This window comes from Monosiga brevicollis, genomic scaffold, assembly GCF_000002865.3.
Source record: "Monosiga brevicollis MX1 MONBRscaffold_14 genomic scaffold, whole genome shotgun sequence".
Lineage (NCBI taxonomy): Eukaryota > Choanoflagellata > Craspedida > Salpingoecidae > Monosiga > Monosiga brevicollis.
In genome coordinates, this window is record NW_001865051.1 from 15,277 (window position 1) to 33,329 (window position 18,053).

The 18,053-nt window shown below is 51.9% G+C and overlaps 4 protein-coding genes across 4 annotated transcripts in view; 2 read left to right on the forward strand and 2 right to left on the reverse strand.

The window, feature by feature from the left end:
- MONBRDRAFT_26336 (uncharacterized protein) overlaps positions 1-1,185 on the reverse strand; it is a gene marked incomplete at both ends in the record, with an annotated part of 1,990 nt that extends 805 nt beyond the window's left edge. The window contains 5 exons of the mRNA XM_001746849.1: positions 187-285; positions 410-508; positions 538-690; positions 734-949; positions 1,063-1,185. Coding sequence (XP_001746901.1) covers positions 187-285; positions 410-508; positions 538-690; positions 734-949; positions 1,063-1,185 — 690 coding nt within the window. The remainder of the gene's footprint in view (positions 1-186; positions 286-409; positions 509-537; positions 691-733; positions 950-1,062) is intronic.
- A 10,352-nt stretch (positions 1,186-11,537) lies between these two features.
- On the reverse strand, positions 11,538-13,270 carry MONBRDRAFT_9098 (uncharacterized protein; the record flags this gene model as incomplete). Its single annotated transcript, XM_001746850.1, has 3 exons — positions 11,538-11,640; positions 11,828-12,040; positions 12,651-13,270. 3 exons carry the CDS (start codon positions 13,268-13,270, stop codon positions 11,538-11,540), a joined length of 936 nt encoding a protein of 311 aa, XP_001746902.1.
- Positions 13,271-15,509: 2,239 nt separating this feature from the next.
- Positions 15,510-16,306, forward strand: MONBRDRAFT_37492 (uncharacterized protein; the record flags this gene model as incomplete). The annotated part of the gene is made up of 1 exon (XM_001746721.1): positions 15,510-16,306. Exon 1 carries the CDS (start codon positions 15,539-15,541, stop codon positions 16,304-16,306), a length of 768 nt encoding a protein of 255 aa, XP_001746773.1. The 5' UTR covers positions 15,510-15,538.
- Positions 16,307-17,026: 720 nt separating this feature from the next.
- MONBRDRAFT_37493 (uncharacterized protein) overlaps positions 17,027-18,053 on the forward strand; it is a gene marked incomplete at both ends in the record, with an annotated part of 2,697 nt that continues 1,670 nt past the window's right edge. The window contains one exon of the mRNA XM_001746722.1: positions 17,027-17,446. Within this exon, the coding sequence (XP_001746774.1) occupies positions 17,027-17,446 (420 nt within the window). The remainder of the gene's footprint in view (positions 17,447-18,053) is intronic.

The following is an 18,053-nucleotide window of genomic DNA, read 5'->3' on the forward strand; positions in this document are numbered from 1 at the left end:
TCAGCGGGGTGCGGGAGCACCGACAAAGGGATGGCGGGAAGGAAGAAAAGGAGCAGGAGGCAGAATGGATGCGAACGGTGGGCAGGGTGTAGAGGAGCGAGAGACGGAGCAAAGGCGACGAGCAGCGAGAGCAGGAGCAGCAGCCAGAGGGGTAAAGGGGAGAAGAGGGTTGGGAACTGTACTGACGTTGTTCTTGGCTTCAACATAAACACCGTGCTTCAACAGCATCTCCACCACCTTGTCATGACCGTAAGTGCAGGCATAGTGCAGTGGTGTCTGGCTATCCTGTGGGATGATGCATCAGTATGACGTACAGGTACAGCAGCAGCATCATCATCATCATCATCATGTGGTACAGGTGTAGTATCATAGGGGGGTAAAGGGGGAAAGAAAGAGGCACTGTACTGACGTTGTCCTTGGCTTCAACATAAACACCGTGCTTCAACAGAATCTCCACCACCTTGACATGACCGTAATAGCAGGCCCTGTGCAGTGGTGTACCGCCATACTGTGGGATGATGCATCAGCATGACGTACAGGTACAGCATCACCATCACCATCATCACCATTATATGGTACAGGTGCACCATCATAGGGGGAAGAAGGCGAGAAGAGGGAGGTAGAGGTACTAACGCCGGTCTTGGCTTTAGCATCAGCACCGTGCTTCAACAGCATCTCCACCACCTTGACCTGACCGTTCAAGCAGGCATAGTGCAGTGGTGTATTGCCATACTGTGGGATGATGCATCAGCATGACGTACAGGTACAGCATCAGCATCATCATCATCATGAGGTACAGGTGCAGCATCATAGGGGGGTAAAGGGGGGAAGAGGGAGGTATTGTACTGACATCGTTCTTGGCTTCAGCATCAGCACCGTGCTTCAACAGCATCTCCAGCACCTTGTCATGACCGTAACGGCAGGCCTCGTGCAGTGGTGTATAGCCATGCTGTGGGAGGATGCAAACATGCAGTATATGTTATACCATAACGTCACCCCATCCAGTGACATATTTAAAGTGTATCCAATAGCACACAATATAATAACAAACAGCATACGTACCTTATCTTTGTATTGGGCAGCATCTTGAATACGTTGTTGGTCCCAACTGGTCGACAGCTGCAACGCCTCTTGTGGATCTGATGAATCACACGCCCTGTACAGCTGCTTTCCATCATCACTCATGGTAACGGTATCTCTCTCTATTCACCATCCGCTTCAAACCGCTTTGCTTGCTTCTCTAGCCACCACCAATTTTATGAGCCCCCTCCAAGTACAACTCGTCTGACAACCTAGAATTTGACAGGCGCGCGCCGTTTCCAAAACGGCAGCCGGTCAGCGGGCCCTTTGCTCTTCTCTGCCTGGTGCACCAAACGACTCACCTTTGGTTAACAGTTCTCGATGACAGTTGCGAGGACAGGTGTACTTGGTTGCCCAAGCGCACGTTGTCGACTGCGAGGTGAGATCAGTGGCCTCACAGAACGCAAAAAAATCAGGCAGCAGTGCTTTCAATCAAAACGTTCTGGCGTCGCCGCAAGACCCTGATCAGGTAAGTCCCAAACCAAGCACAAACGATCAGTCACCACGCACACACAAAGCAAGACACGTCAAGCAGCCCGCCGATGCCGATATCGAGACCGAGACCGCTGCCAAAGAAGAAGAAGAAGAAAAAGAAGAAGTCAAAGGCAAAGGGCAAAAAGCCAAAGAGGGAACGAAAATGCGAACAAACACACGTCTTCTTCTTTTTTAATTCTTTACTTTCGAGAAAAAGTTAATTCCAAAGCGCCCGTTAAGCTTGTTCGGATGGCGATTTCTTTGCGAGCATTGTCTCAAAGGCTCGCTGTGTAGGTCACAATCAGCTCATTGCCGTCAATGTCACAAGACCTTACGTGACCACACTTTGTGCAAAGCGAAGCCGACCAGAAAAAAAACCCCCAACTTACAGTTACATGTAGTAAAGAACAAACTCACACCACAACCCGCCTATTTTTTTCGCGGCGACCCGCAGCTCGGCACGCAGCGATCAAGCCCCGAGTTTTCTCTGCCACAGGGGAAGCTGGAAAAAAGGGGGTGTGGACATCCAGCTGCTCATCCAGGAGCCAGCTTTGTGTGTTTTTGATATGGGACTGGCAGCCCTTGCCTATCAGACCCCAAAGCACCGAGACATACTGCTGATAAATTCGAACACAAGCGCACGCCGCTTCCCGAACAAACGCACAAAGAGAAAACTAAACCACGCTTGACGGTTGTATCTCGCTCTAGCAAGGGACCGGGATTTTACGCCAAGCCGCCCGTGGCGGCGGCTTGTTGAAGGCGAGCCATGAGTTGGCCGAGTCTGACGCAGGGCGCGACTAGAGTGTCGTTGACGAACCAGCCCTGATCGTCCGGGCTCCATCAAAGCAGATGGTGGCGAGGGCGCCCGGCATGTGCTACGGTCATGGCAAGGGAGCCGCCCGGCCGTCGTTGTAGCAAGAAGGCATGTACATACAGGGCGTACCTCTTGCGCCAGCGGAGACTTGGCTTCCTACCGACCCATGTCGCCGTGCACGACAACGTGAAGGCTCGCGGTGGAATCTGGGCCGAGCGTGTCGTGAGTTGCAGAGGCGGGACCGCCGCAGGGCATGGCTTCATAGTTGCCAATGTCAGGTCCGGGCAGGATGAGCGTGACTTGGCTGTAGCCTGAAGGGCGAGGCTTTGAGCATGTAGGTCCGACATCTCTGGCCACACCATAGCCGTTGTGCAGGACGTTGGGATTTGGGTCAGGCCCGTGCTGCTGGTCGTACAGTGGGTTTTGGCCTTGGTATTCATCGGGTACGTCTGGGGTAAAAGAGGGGTTGGTCCGAAGCTCAGCGCGCGGTCGTTGATGGGCAATGAGCATGACGGCCAGTAGCATCCCGAGCAGCAGGATACCTGTCACCAGACCAGCAATCAAAACAAGGTCCGCTTTTTTAGAGGAGGCCATGGACAATGGAGCGGTCGGGGGGCCAGCAAAGCGCCGGGGTGTGGATGTGGCCAGCAACGTGCTGGTTGTTGATACGGTATTGTCTTATCGTGGATTGAACCAGCTGCGGTTGGCAAGCATCCACAGTGACCAGAACAGAACAGGTGCACCATTGAGATGGCTGTAGAGACGCTCAGGGAAAGTGCAATCCGTGCCAGTCGGAGGTGTCACTACAAGCAAACAAGTCTGTCTGCCAAGACATTGCCAAGGGCACGAAGCTCGCGCGGGCAACGCATGCCCCTCCCTCCCCCCCCGCCCGCAAAAAAAAAACGCAAAAAAAAAAAAAAAAACGGGGGGCAACTCAGTACGTCAAGGTGTGTATGTTAGTCAGGGGATAAAGACTGTCGTAGTCCAGTAAATCAAAAATGCTCAAGCGGCATGTCCAACCATTTGGTAACGGCTGAGGCTCATTGTATCCAACACAGAGTGGTGTATACGTGTCTCTGGCGCTGCTTTGGTGACTATAGAATCTGCGGTCCTTCAGACGCAAGTGCCTCAGTGAAGCGACCCCTCAGCCCAAGCTTGGCACGACATACAAACATGCAGTCTCTGCTTGCTGTGATAGTTGTGGTTGAGAACAAATGCCAAGCCATCTCGGTGGCAGGAGCAATTACAACGTTCGACTGGAGGAACTACCCATGACGCTTTGCACACTTTCACAATTGATTGTCATTCGATTCTCGCGGAGTTTTAGGATATGATCTGTCTGTGGTTAATTCACAAAGCAAACAGAGGAAATGGTCTACCAGGACCAAACTTATATCTCAAAGGCAGGAACAATCACAATGTTCGACAGGCTTCCTTGTCGAGCGCCTTATGCTGCAATGATTGATCACAATCTTATCTTCCATTGTGATCCAGCAGCCACTGGACATACGTCTATGCTAGTCCAATCTGTTAGTGCCCCATAGTGTCCGTCACAAGGGGCGTGAAAGTACCGCTTGATTCTCGGCTTGCAAGTTACCGAGGATAGACTTCAGGTCATCAAGCGCGTTCATTTCAAATAGTGTAGGCTCCACGCGCCAGCCGACACCGAAGAGAACCGCACTTGAAGCCCTGCAGTGCCTTCGTTGCTCAGCTATTATCAAACTTTGAACTAACATTGGATGTTAGAAATGCAAAGTCAAAGCGTGCAAACGGAGCACAGCCGAGTCCAAGTCATCTTACATTTTGATACTGAGCTCTGATACGCCCTTGGCAAACGGCTGGCACGAAGCATCCTGCGGATCAGCTGATGTGATGCACACAGACGCTTTGAGTCACACCGCTGCGGCACTACGGCGCGACTTGTTAGCGTGCTTCTTACATCCAGATCGACTCGGCGTTTCTTGAGAATTCTGTCAAGTGGAGTCTTTCCGTCCTGCAGCATGCAGCATCAGTGGGTGCATCAGCCACCACATTCATGCGTAAAAGATCAAACAAAGACCTCTTTTGCACATATACTAGCAAGGCACATAGCCAACGAACAAGATGCGACAAGCTTGGTGCAAACACACACAAAAAAAACAGAGTCAGTTGTCTCAGATCTAACCGAACTCAGCACATCAACATCCGCGCCGTGTTTTAGAAGCGCGGCTACGATGTTCTCATTGGTATAATGACAAGCCACGTGAAGAGCTGTTGAGTCGTTCTGTCAAGCCAACACGCAAGGCAAAGCAACGACGCCTCTTGAGCGGGGCAGTCAAACCAAGGCAGTGCTTGCATTAACAACATGAAGCACATTCGTGTGGCGAAACAAAGAGGCGTATTCAAATGGCAAGTGCACAGCAGCAGGAGCTAGGAAAAGACAATATACTAGTGATGTTTAAAACGTTGAACACCATGGAAGGAAGAGCAGAGGATACTGACGACACATTTCGCTTCAATATCAGCGCCGTGTTTCAACAACATCTCCACCACCTCCACATGGCCTCCACAGCAGGCAAAGAACAGCGGTGTACTGTTGCCCTGTGTTTGAACCACCGTCGCCACCACCACACACGTAGTTGCATCAGCATGCCCAGCAATACCATGATGAGACGAATTCCAGAACAGTTTATGCACAAGTACCTCATGCAAACTGGTGTGAAATAAAAGAGCCATCCACATCATTTAAAAAGAGAGACAGAGAGAGCAGGGAGAAAGAGGTAGGAACGAACCTCGTTCTTGGCTTCAGTATCAGCTTTACTTTCCAATAGAATCTGTACCACTTCCTTGTGGCCGAAAAAGGAGGCCCAATGCAGTGGTGTTGTGCCAAACTGGGGGTTGATTTGAGTCACCATTACCGTCATGGCCGCCGCAAGCGTAATTGCAGCATTCCGTGTGCCGCGGTGAGATGTCCAAAAAAGTTGGTATTCACGTATCACACGTGGAACGGGAGGAAATTGGAAGCGGTGGACTTCGACTGACAAAAACCAGCTGCAAACGGTGTTCTGACCTTGCCCTTGGCGTTGACGTTTGCACGGTGTTCTAATAGCGCCTTGACCATTCTTTTATAACCCTTTTGGCTGGCATTGTAAAGTGGCGTGCTGCCTTGCTGTGGTTTGATTCAACACCACCACCACGATCACAGGTGTGATTGCACACAAACCATGCGCATTGAAATCATAAAAAGAACACGATAAAGATTTAAGTCGGTCCGACTTCTTCTCTGGCAAACCTCAAAGGTAAAAGAAGAGGAAGAGAAGCCAATCAGACCAAAAAAAGGAGGAAGGAGTTGTACTGACTTTGCACGTGGCTTCAGAATTAGCACCATGTTGCAATAGCATGCGTGCCGCCTCAGCATATCCAAGCTGGGAGGTAATGTGAAGCGGTGTTTCGCCAGACTGTAGGTTGATGCAGCACCGGCATGACCGTCACACGCGGTTGCGCCATTCCCATGACCCACAGTCGTGAGATCTATTTGTACATCAGTTGATCCACACGCAAAGACACGTGCAGAGCAGAATACAGACCAAAAGAAGCAAGCGGAAAAGAAAAGAAAAAAGCAGAGGAACCGGATAAACAGGGTTGGACTGACTTGGTTCCTGGCTTTATGGCTAGCGCCATGCTTGAGAAGTAGCTTAATCATTGTCACTTCCCCATGTCTGCAGGCGAGGTGCAGCAGCGTATTGCCAGACTACGATAGGTTTACCATTATGGTGAGGTCACAGCAGCTTTTTTCAACAGGAAATGTCCAGTTTCACATGTAGACCTCAAGGAAGCAAAATAAAAAACGAGCAGTAGAGGAGAGGACAGTACTCACGGCATCCTTCACTTTTCGACTAAAGCCATGCTTGAACATCGCCTCCACCACACCCGCCCGCCCAGTATAGCAGGCGTTCCACAGAAGTGAATCACGGAGCTGTGGCGTAATTCAGCACCGCCACGTTCCCACACATGATTGGAGCGTTACCATGACCAAAGAATGTTGGGATAAGCGTGATAAAAAAATGAAGTGCAAATGCCTCATGGAGGAAAAAATGTAAAGCTTCGACAATAGGATGAGTGGCAGAAAAAAGTCAAGAACTTGCCTCGTGACTAGCGTTGAAACCGTGCTTCAACAGCATCTCCACCACCCTCGGGTGATCGTGATAACAGGCAACGTGGAATGGCGTCCTGCCATACTGTCGTCATCAGAAACGGCCAAAGTGCAGTGTCATCATTGGCGTGATAAGACGAACGATAGTGATGCTGAAGGCCTTCGTCTCTCTTCTTGGCTGGCTTGTGATACGACTGGGATCATAAATAAGAGCAGGGCGTCGATAAAAGTTGCTACTAACCGAATCCTTTTCTTTGGTGTTAGCGCCGCGCTTCAACAAAACCTCTGCCACCTCTACATGGCCGTGAATGGAGGCCTGATGCAGGGGTGTTCTGAAAAGCTATCGGGTCACAATCCGGTTCGGACACCAAGAACAACACCATCATAACCGACGTGATTGTGAACAAAATACCAACATGAGACAAAAAGCATTGTGGTAATAATGGGAGTGCCGTGTGCGTACAGATCAAACGGGAACAACAGGAATGCGGTCGCCATAGGAGAGAGGAAAGCCTCAAGCAAAACAGGCTGAGCATTCACCTTATCCAGAGCGTTTGAATCCGCGCCGTGGTCTAGCATTACTTCAACCGCCCCAACATCTGCATAAAGGCAGGCATCATGTAATGGTGTGTCACCATTCTATGGGGTGGATGTGCCACCGCACCAGTACAAATACAAACGTGGAGTTATAGATGCCCACAGCACAGTGAGAGATGCATATCATACCAGCTGGTGGATAGGCACCGTATGCAGCCCTGCAGCCCGAGAGGGAGAACAAAGGAAGCAGTCGTGATCGCGGACAGGAGGAAAACGGCACAGACCCCATTCTTGGCTTCAGGATCGGCGCCGTGCTCCAATAACATCTTGACCACCTTGATGCGGCTTTTGAAAGAGGCCTGGTGCAATGGGGTATTGCCATCCTTAAGGCCAAATCACAACGGCCGCCAAACACGCACATGATGAGACCCTGATGCGCCAACGCCATCGCAATCAAGTCCAAAGGGGAGACGATTATCGACATCAAACAAATAGCAACAAGAGCACAGCGAGTGGGACTGACAGTGTTCTCATCTTGAGCCCCAGCGCCATGCAACAGCATATCCACAACCTTCCCATGACCTCTCATGTAAGCGTCGTGCAGCGGTGTATTGCGACGCTGTCAGTTCGTCCACCATCACCATACGGGGTGGTAGCGATGTCATATCATACGGCATTATGTCAAGATGAATGCAAGTATGATGCATGCCTGCTTCTTGACACACGGGAGCGAGGGAAGACATCGACATGACGACGAGAAAAAAAAAAGAAGAAAAAAAAGGGACCGACCTCGTCTGTAGCTCGAGCATCAGCGCCGCGCAACAGCAGCATCCGCACAATTTCTGCCTGGCCATGGTAGGAGGCGCGGTGCAGTGGCGTTTTGCCGCCCTGTGGGTTGGTTCATCATTATCATCACCATCACAAATGTAGTTGCAGGGATGCCGACATCATGATGAGCTGCACTTAATCCTGCCAATAAATACGCACGACATGCAGACCAGCAGAAAGACGAAATCTATCGAGTTCCAAACGTAGGGTAGAAGGCGACAGTTGTGACTAACCCAATTTTTAACCTGGATGTCAACGCCACGCGTCAGCAGCACCTCGCCGACCTCCACATGACCCTTGGTACAGGCATAATGCAGTGGCGTATCACCAGCCTAAAGTTGATCGCCATCGTTAAATGTAGCATGCCCAAGGCATGAGGATATAAGGCCCAAATCAGATGATGGCACATGCACTTCTTATGCACGGTAAAAGAAGAAAGACGAAAGCTATCAACGTCAAACAAAAGCAGTGCGGCAAGGAGGATGGGGCTGACCTCATCCTTGGCACTGGCATCAACACCGCCGTGCTGCAGTAACGCCTCTACCACTCTCGCACGGCCATTGCAGCAGGCGCCGTACATTGGTGTACGGTCGTCCTCAGTTTTGGCATTGGCATCAACACCGTGTTCCAGCAACATGTCCACCACCGCCACATGACCATTGCAGCAGGCAGCATACAATGACATATTGCCGCCCCTGTCTCCGACGTCAACGCCGTGCTTCAGCAACATCTCCACCACGCCAGCATGGCCATTGCGACAGGCACCGTACAATGGTGTATGACCGTCCTCATCATTGGCATTGGCATCCACGCCGTGCGTTAGTAACACCTCCACCGCCCCCATATGACCATTGCAACAGGCACCGTACAAAGGCGTACTGCCGTGCTGTGGATTGAAGCACCGGCATAACCACCACGCACGTGGTTCCAGCATCAGCATACACCCCCCGAAAAGAATCATAACGATCACACCAGGTGGTGTATACACATGACACACAGACAACATTCAGACGTTAACTGCCGGCATTGACAAGAGCAGCGTGGCAACGAAGGATGCTGACCTCATCCTTGGCTTCGGCATCACCGCCGCTCTGCAGTAAGACACTAGCCACCTCCACGTGGCCGCTGGAGGAGGCATTGTTCAATGGCGTCATGCCACACTGTACGCCGACACACCACCACAACACAACCAAGACAGCCGACACATGTGCGGCGGCAGCATCGGCGTGACCCACAAGATCACATTGAGAAAAAGCAGGGAAACAATAGTGGTCCTCGATCCAGACCCAGAACAAGAGGGAAGCAGGAGGATCAACAAAGAGAAGCAAGGGAAAAAAACGGTGGCGCTGACCTTGTCTTGGGCGTTAGCATCAACACCATGTTTCAATAGCGTTTTCACCACCTCCACGTGTCCAAGCGAACAGGCACCATGTAATGGCGTGACATCATTCTGTGAATTGATTCACCACGGTACACCCACGGACGTCGAGTCGCATGCGTGACAGATGATGAAATAAATCTCAAAACCAGCTGGCGAGCCAGCACCGCGTGCAGAGCAACAGGGAGAAAGAAGCGGCCAGCCAAGATTAAAGACGTGGCAGGGAAAATGGGAGTACTGACCTCGTTCTTGGGTTCGGGTTCAGCGCCATGCTTCAGTAGCGTTTCCACCACCCCCACATGGCCTGTGGTACAGGCATAGTACAGTGGTGTCGTGCCACCCTGAAGGTCGATTCAAACAGCCATCACCACCACCAGACGTGTTTGCAACATGGCCAGGTTATTACCATCGTGAGTTCCATCTTCCATCCATAAACCAGCTAGACGTCGAGAAGAGGGAAGCGTTGGGCTCGAAAGGAGAGTAACAAGAGGCGAAAGGGACTGACAATGTTTTTGACGTCGGCATCAGCGCCATGCTCCAACAACACGTTCACGACGTCCACACGACCTCTGCCGCTGGCATAGTGCAGTGGCGCAAAGCCACCCTACGTGTTCACAGCATCAACGTGCCCCATCATGTTGAGATGACCACCTGCTTCACAAGCAGGCGCATGCAGACCAACGACAAAAGCGTTCTACATCATACAAAAGAAAGCAGTCGGGGGATGATACTGACAATATTCCTGGCTTGAACATCAGCGCCGTGTTCCAACACCACCACGATCGCTCCCAGATGGCCATTGTCGCAGGCGTAGTGCAGTGGCGTATAGCCAAGCTGTGGGCACCATCACACGCACACACAGTAGCACACATGCAGCTCTTCGTCAAATCAACATCGTGATCTGAATTGCACGTTCCCAGAATCAGTGACACAGACACCTCAACCAACATGGCACGCACCTCTTCATCTTTGTAGACGGCAGCGGCTTGAATGCGCTGTTGATCCCAGCTTTCCAACAACCGCAGCGCCGCTTGTGGATCCGATGAATCACACGCCCTGTGCAGCTGATATCCATCGTCCAAACTCATGGTCACGGGTCGCCATCAAACTCCCTATAGCACTCTGAGCACTCATCACAATGTCAGCTACAACAATGTATTGTTGCACAAAAAAAAAAGAGTCTGACATTGGACAAGCGCAAAAAAAAAAAAAAAAAAAAATCTCCAAAACGGCAGCTGGCCAACCAACAGCAGAGCCTTGCTCACTCCCTTCCTGATCAGCTGAATTGAAGCGCAAGCTGCTCACCTTGATCCACCGGTGTTGTCGATATGCCCTTCTTCATTTGCACAGCGCACGGCGTTGACCAGCGTCATGTGAGGCGGGGGAAAGGGACAATGCTATCACAAACCAAAACAAGAAAAAAGAAAAGGCAGCGTCCGACGCGACTTACCTCGACCACACACGCTCTAGCGTCGCCACAAGCGCCAAGAACCAGTTGTTCACCGCGTTGATCCTCAAGCAAACAAGCATACGCAATCAGGTTTGAATTCACACAGGAGCAGCCAGCGCAGGAGCACCACGACGCAAATTGGAGAAGGAGTCAAAAGAAAATGACAGTCAAATCATACAAGCAGTACGAAAAGAACAACAACAACAACAGCAGCAGCAGCAACAGCAGCAGCAACAACAATCACAACACCAACGAAAAAGCTTTGAACAGCTGAATGACGGTTTCACATGTCATGAGCGTGTGAACACTGCAAGCGCGTGAGCATGAGCGCAAGCAACCAACAAAGCTCGTCGCTGGCTACTCTCGCAGCTCAACATCGGCAAAACCCTTGGGGGAAAAAAAGAGTCCTTTAATGGCAAGGACACGTCGCATTGAAGAGGCACAACTATTCGGGTGCAACATCCGCACCGCTTGCTCCTAAAAGCATTCCGTCCTGCTGCTGAGTCCCTCATGCAACACCGTGGGGGCATGCTGCGAAATTGGGGATGACCGCCTCTTGGATGGTAAAGGCTGTGCCGTCGTCGGGCATGACTGCGTAGAGGCCAACGTCAGGTCCGGGGCGAGAGGCTCCAGGTACGAGCAAACGCTGATACATAGGAGGTCGGTGTGGAGCTCCAGCACCCTTGTCCTGTCGTTCTGCCCGGACATGCATCTTTCCAAACCCTTCAAACTCCATCACGACTAGTGGCTTCTTTTATAGCTGCTGCACTTTGATTGCGTTTTCCCATTTGAGATGTGACTCACCAACGGCTCGATTGACAGAATGATCAAAGCACAAGCACGACTAGACCGTATAGTAGATGACCAGCTCTGGATAGATCTGAGCATTTTCAAAAATGATAACTTCACGAAATGCTCGAGGTCCATTAACAATGACCGAGTCATACCTAACGAGATAGAAAGCATGATGAGGCAGAGAGGGTCGGCATCAAGCCGCAAATAACGTCTTTCCACCTGCCTTTCATTGTTGCAGTCGTTTGGCGCGAGAAGCGGCGGAGCTAGGCTTGTAGAGGAGAAGCTCTGGGTGACGTGGGCACGACCCAGCAGAGTTCGCGTGATGATCAACATGTGCACCTTTTTGTCTCCGGGGCTTGTGTAAAGGTGCGCCTGTCCGTCATTCCAGGATGAGTGCCGGGAGGAGGGCTGGCATCGATGCGTACAAGGGTATCAATATTCTTGCTTACTTTGACGGGATGATCGGCTTGATAAATGCCATAACCATATCGATGGCAAGAGCTCTCGCCGGCAAAGCGGCAGTCAAGGCCCAGGCGTACAATCTTGTCACGCCTTGGAAGGTCAAATTTAAAGCCGTGAAAAAGCAGGCGCTCTTGACAGGGTTTGTCGCGGAGCAGAATAGGCTGGCCTGACAGCGCTTCCATTGTGGCCGTTTTGAGTTGATCGTAGTGTTTTTGATGTGAGATGATGCTTCCCAACATCTCACGTCGCTTGGCATTGTAGCGCTCCCACAATACGGGGTTCTGGACGCGCTGGACGCTGATGCTTGCCAACCCATTTTCATCGTCGTTCAGTCGCGTTAGAAGTTCGGTCACCTAGCCGTACTACCATGCCAGGGATGCGAGTCCATCAATCAAGCCAATCGGCTGTATCGCGCAACGCTCAATTCGTCGTGTTCTGTGAGAATAAACAGTCGTACCTCAGGGATTAGCTCGGGTGCATCACGCAGAATTTCAATGGCTGACCAGGCCTTTCCGACTTGGATAGGCAACTTGACTTGCACGGTAGCGCTCAAAAGGCTTGGCCGTTGCTTTGGTTCAGACGAAAGCAGAGCACGCGTTTCCTTGTAGAGGTCATTCGTTTGCTTACACATCTACAAGCGAATATGAGATATCATGCAAACCTAATCATGATATGCTTTTCAGGGGCAGCTGATACCAACCTCAGCAGCAAGATGTGGAAAGTCGCATGCACGCCCTTGCTCCCGTGGGTTCCAGCTACACCTTTCCACCACCTGATCCGTTGCCAACTGAGCAGGAGGTACTGTCTGCGAAAACATGTAGGTGTTGTAGAGAACGCAGCCAAAGGAAAAGGCATCCTGTGCCGGACGTGCGCCCACACTAAGCGCTTGAGGTTGCTATCAATGTTGGTTAGCAGTTTTTGACGATCCCAGCTAGCGCCATGCAGTGTGGCAACCATGTCCAGGGCCGCTGCAAGGTCCGTCGGTGGCGCCTCAGGCACCGTGGCAGGCTGCGCAGACGGAGCGGGACATGTTGCCAGTACGGTTTGGAGCTCGAGAAGTGCCGGCTTCAGATCAAACTGGTTTGCACAACCATGTAGATCTTTGATTACCGATTCTAGATTGTCGACGGTCAAACCCAGCTGGCTCAAGCGGCTGTTCAACGCTTTGGGCGCTTGCAGTGCCTGATCGAGCGCGCAAGTGGCCTGGGTGATAATCTTCTTGAAGGTGGTCCAGTCCACATCTGTCAAGTCGAGTGGCGCTCCGTCGATGATGGTTTGAATGTTTGCAACCGCCGTTCTGAGCTGGGGATCATGTTTCATCGCACCAACGACAAAGGCATCAAGGTGTGGGAGAGGATGACTGGTCGTCGCTTGGGGTAGAAAAGGCTTGAGGCAAGTTTCTACTGCCACTAGAGCAGAGGCCACAGTCTATTCGAGACACGTGGTGTCGTTGATCGTGACTAGGTCCGACGAAGGGATGGATAACAGCGGAACCCACGCAAGAAAAGCAGGAGGTTGGGTTGGCTCACCTGCAAGGTGGGTACGGGGCTAGGCAAGGGCGGTAGCCACACGGGTGACGCTTCTGACCCTGGCTGAGGAACAGGATTGGGAGGCCCTGCAAAGCGGACCCCGTGGGCGGCGAATACGGACTTCAAGCCGTCGACATACTTGCTTTCATGCGCCAAGTCAAGAGGCGTCTGGCCGCTCTATGGGCCCACAGCGGCAGTCCCATGCGGGACACGAGCAGCAAAGTGCAATTGAATCATGTTGCAGCTGGAGGAAGTGCTCGAATGCACCAAAGTTGAGGTGAGGAGTAGAAACGTAGGGACAGGTTGTGGTTCTCACGTGGTCTTTGATGTCAGTGTCAGCTTTGTGTAGCAACAGGATGTTAACCAGCTCCATGTGGCCGCTACGGCAAGCATTGTGAAGAGGGGTACTGCCTTCCTGTTGATTGTTTGCCGGCCCCACCAGATGTTCATAAAGCAATATATTCAGAGCATCAAGATGAGCCATACAAAATCATACACGAAAACGTGTTTGTGACGACATCAAAGCGCTGAGAAAAAAGGTCACACTGACGTAGCCTTTGGCGTTGGGATCAGCGTCGTGCTTCAGTAAGATCTTCACTACCTCCATAAAACCCATGACACAGGCCATGTGCAGGGGTGTGTTGCCATTCTGCTCGCATGTTGAAGAAAAAAAAGAATGAATGTGTCTGCGGCACCATCTGAGACCAACCTCCTTCATATCCAAACACGCCATTGGGGTGTCGTGCAAGGCAACAAAACAGCATTTTTTTTTTTTTTTTTCAATCGCAAACGTACATGTCTGGTGTAAGCAGCCGCGGATTGAATGTGATGCAAAGTTTCCAAAAGTTGAAGCGCTCTCTGTGCGCTTGCACCACACGCATAATACAGCTCCTCCCCTTCGGAACTCATCGTGGCGTGTTCGTAACAAAAAATCTTCTGCGTCAAATATCACCGATCAAATGAGCTTCTGAAACCATGGCTGCCCAGCAGCGGGACGTTGGACTGGTTGATGGCGGACTGGCCGACCATTGGACAAGAACAAGCCAAACCGTACCGGCTGCCAGACAGCAAGTCTTGGTTTCCCTTCAGGACCTGCAAAGGCAAATCAATGTACTAACCGATGCCTGCCAGCCGCGAGATAGCGCGCAGCGCTTGATCGACACGTTGTCGTCTGCCGTGGGGGATCATAACAAAAAGATCAGTGCAGCAGACCTGGAAAGACTCTATGTCAGTCAGTACCCCACCAGCAAAATAGCTTGGTGGAGTCAAAGGCCCAAGCCAGATCTTCGGCAGAAGCAGACTACGTGCACTGCCAGGCAATTCAAACAACCCCCTTTCTACAAAAAAAAAAAATGGAAAATAAACCTGTTTGACATGGATCGAGCGAGCAACGCGACTGCACGACACAAGCAGGCTTAAAGTACCCTGGTGGCCACAATGAATCCCCAAAGTACAGCAATAAGTTTTCATCTGAAAAAGCGATGATCACGGTAGTGTTGAATGACACGACAACAACTGGAGCATTTGCTTCACAAGCTGTAGAAAGGTTGGGTTTTGGTTCGGACTGGGTCGTGCCTGCTTGTGATCGCACGCTTACAAGCAGGCACGATGCAAGCAGTCATAATATGAAACAACAACAATGGAGCAGAGTCAAGATGAAAATAATGGAGAGCGTGCTTGGTGCTCAACGTGTCTTTGTGATACAAAGGAGTGAATTTTATTGCTCAGTGTCAACCGGAACGCAGCAGCGCCATTGATGCTACGGCCTTGAGATCGCAGCACACCTGCTTCTGCTTCTGTCACTCAACCTCCAACAGCAGTTTACAACAACATCCCAGGCCCTGACAGAAGTGTCCCAAAAACGTCGAAAGTGCCTTGATCAATGTCATCATGATGACAAAAGGCTCCAGCGTAAGAAGGCTTGTGTGAGGCAGCTGGTTCTAGGTTGGCAGCGGCCTGGTGTGAGCAGGCGGGCTAGACTCGAACTGTGGGCGCATTTTTTCTTTAAATTGCTAGCTTGTGTGACTTGAGCATAGCTGAAGAGCATTTAAACGACAGGATGGCGTTGAAGTACGACTACAGTGGCCGCACGGCCTTTGTGACCGGCGCAGCATCAGGCATGGGCTTGGCTGCCGCCGAGGGCTTTGCCCAGGCAGGTGCCAACGTGGTGTTGGTCGATCGCAACGAGGAGGCGTTGAGGAACGAGGCGAAAAAGCTGACGGATGCTGGCCACCGTGCCTTGGCCGTGGTCTGCGACGTTTCAAAGGAGGCGGACGTGGAACAGGCCGTGCAGCGCGCGGTGTCAGAGTTTGGCAGCCTGGACGTGGCCTTCAACAACGCAGGCATCCAAGCTGATGCCCTGGAGCTGGCCGAGGTCAAGCTCGAGGACTTTGACCGCATGCTCTCGGTAAACCTGCGGGGCGTTTTTACATGCATGAAGTACGAGCTGGCCCAGATGCGCAAGCAGGGCTCTGGTTCCATCGTCAACAACTCGTCTCTGGGTGGCTTTGTGGGCGTTCCAGGCCGCGCCGCCTACCATGCAGCCAAGCACGGCATCCATGGACTGACCAAGACAGCCGGGCTTGAGTATGCTGCGCAGGGTATCCGCGTGAACGCTGTGGCTCCCGGCATCATTGACACGCCCATGGTGGCAGGCATGAAGCAGGCCGAGAAGGGCGTCATCGAAGACATGATGCGGGATGTGCCCATCAAGCGCTTGGGTACTGCCCAGGAGGTGGCCGCGGCCGTCCTGTGGCTTGGCAGTGATGCGGCCAGCTTTGTCGTTGGCCACGTGATCGCTGTGGACGGTGGCTACGTGGCACGATAAGCAGTTTACTTCCTACCCCAACATGGAGCCTCCCCAAGCAGGCCGAGCCGACTTTGGAAGAAGTCACAACTTGAGCCTTGAATACATGAAAGCAATTGAAATTCTTAAGCTTACAGCCTGATTGACACGCGCGCCTCCTCGGTACAAAAGCAGCAGTAGTAGGAAGGGATGGACCCTGCCTGGTCAAAGCAAATGACACGCGCGCCTCCTCGGTGCAAAAGCAGCAGCAGTAGGTAGGGATGGGCCCTGCCTGGTCAAAGCCAAAGAAGAGAAAGTCTTATATTGCATGCATGTAGTTAGAGCAACAAAAAATAGACGGAGCGGTAAAAAAAAAAATTAAGACAAGGCCAACAGCACCATGTATTCCCATCTGGTCACCCACGATAGTACTAGCATGGCCCAACATGGCTTAACTGCGGCGATCGGACGAGAGCCGGTGTATTCCATGTGGTATGACCGTTGGCGAGAGTAAATGTTATAAGTTTAAACATAAAAGCAAAAGTGCTTTCTCACCTTGAATGTTTTTTTGTTTTTGTTTTTTGGAGCCTTTTCACTTTTTTGCTTTTTTTTCGGCGGAGGAGTCGATCGACAGCCGACCTCTCTCCGAACTGATCATAGCGTCGGAGACCTTGCGCTTGGGCATAGGCATTGGAGACGAGCACGTGTGGTGAGCAGTGGTGGGCGCAGGCTGGCTGGTGTCTCATCTCAATTGGCGTCAGGATGTCGCGGTACGGTAGCAACTGGGTGACTTCAGACCACACGGCTGCGTGCGACTGCTTGCTACGCTACGTGTGTTGTTGCTGCTGGTGTCGGCCGCGCCTGGAAGATGATCCTTGGTATCGCCCAGCGCTGTTGCGGATCAAAGTCCCGCGGGTTGGGGCGGGTTGGGGCGCCAACGGTGAAAAGGGGCCGCGCTTGACGGCAGAGCATGTCGTGGAACAGATGGTGGCGTGTGGCGGGCAGCACCGGGTGGGCTTGGTGGGCTTGGTGGGCAACTGCACCTCGCGTCGGCTGATACAGCGGGCGGAGGTGGACTCGAGTACGGGCGAAGCCCAGCTGGAGGTGTTGCCAGACTTTGCCGACATTGTTCTGCAGCGTCTGTTGACGCAGCTCCAGACCAAAACGGGTCAGCGCATCGAGGTGGAGACCCTTCCGACTGAGCCTGAGGCTGAACACTAGCATGCCTAGTCCCCTACACGCAATGTCGCTGAGCGATAGTATCCCAAACCCCGGCCGTGCCCATTCGTGATTGAACGCACATCTAATTGACAAACCCGCGACGTTTTAATTTCTCTCTTCTCTCAACATGACTGCCATCCGGTGGTATCGCCAGTGCTTCTCCGACACATGTATAAACGCCAAATCCTCTTGCTCTTGTGTGTACCGAAAATTTGACTTGAGACCAACGACCCAAGTCTCCTCTTCCTGAGGATCTTGCCTTCGTCTTGCGCTCCAGCGGGCGTGCTCTGATGCAAAGCTTCCTCTTTCTTTCTGCCCTGAGCTCTCTCTGGCGCGCTGACTCTATCTCAAACTCTCGAGCTCCAGTCAACTCTTTCTCTTTCTCTCTTTCTCTCTCTTTCTCTCTCTCTCTCAAACTCTCTCTCTCTCAAACTCTCTCTCAAACTCTCTCTCTCTCTCTGTCTCTGTCTCTGTCTCTGTCTCTGTCTCTGTCTCTGTCTCTGTCTCTGTCTCTCTCTCTCTCTCTCTCTCTCTCTCTCTCTCTCTCTCTCTCTCTCTCTCTCTCTCT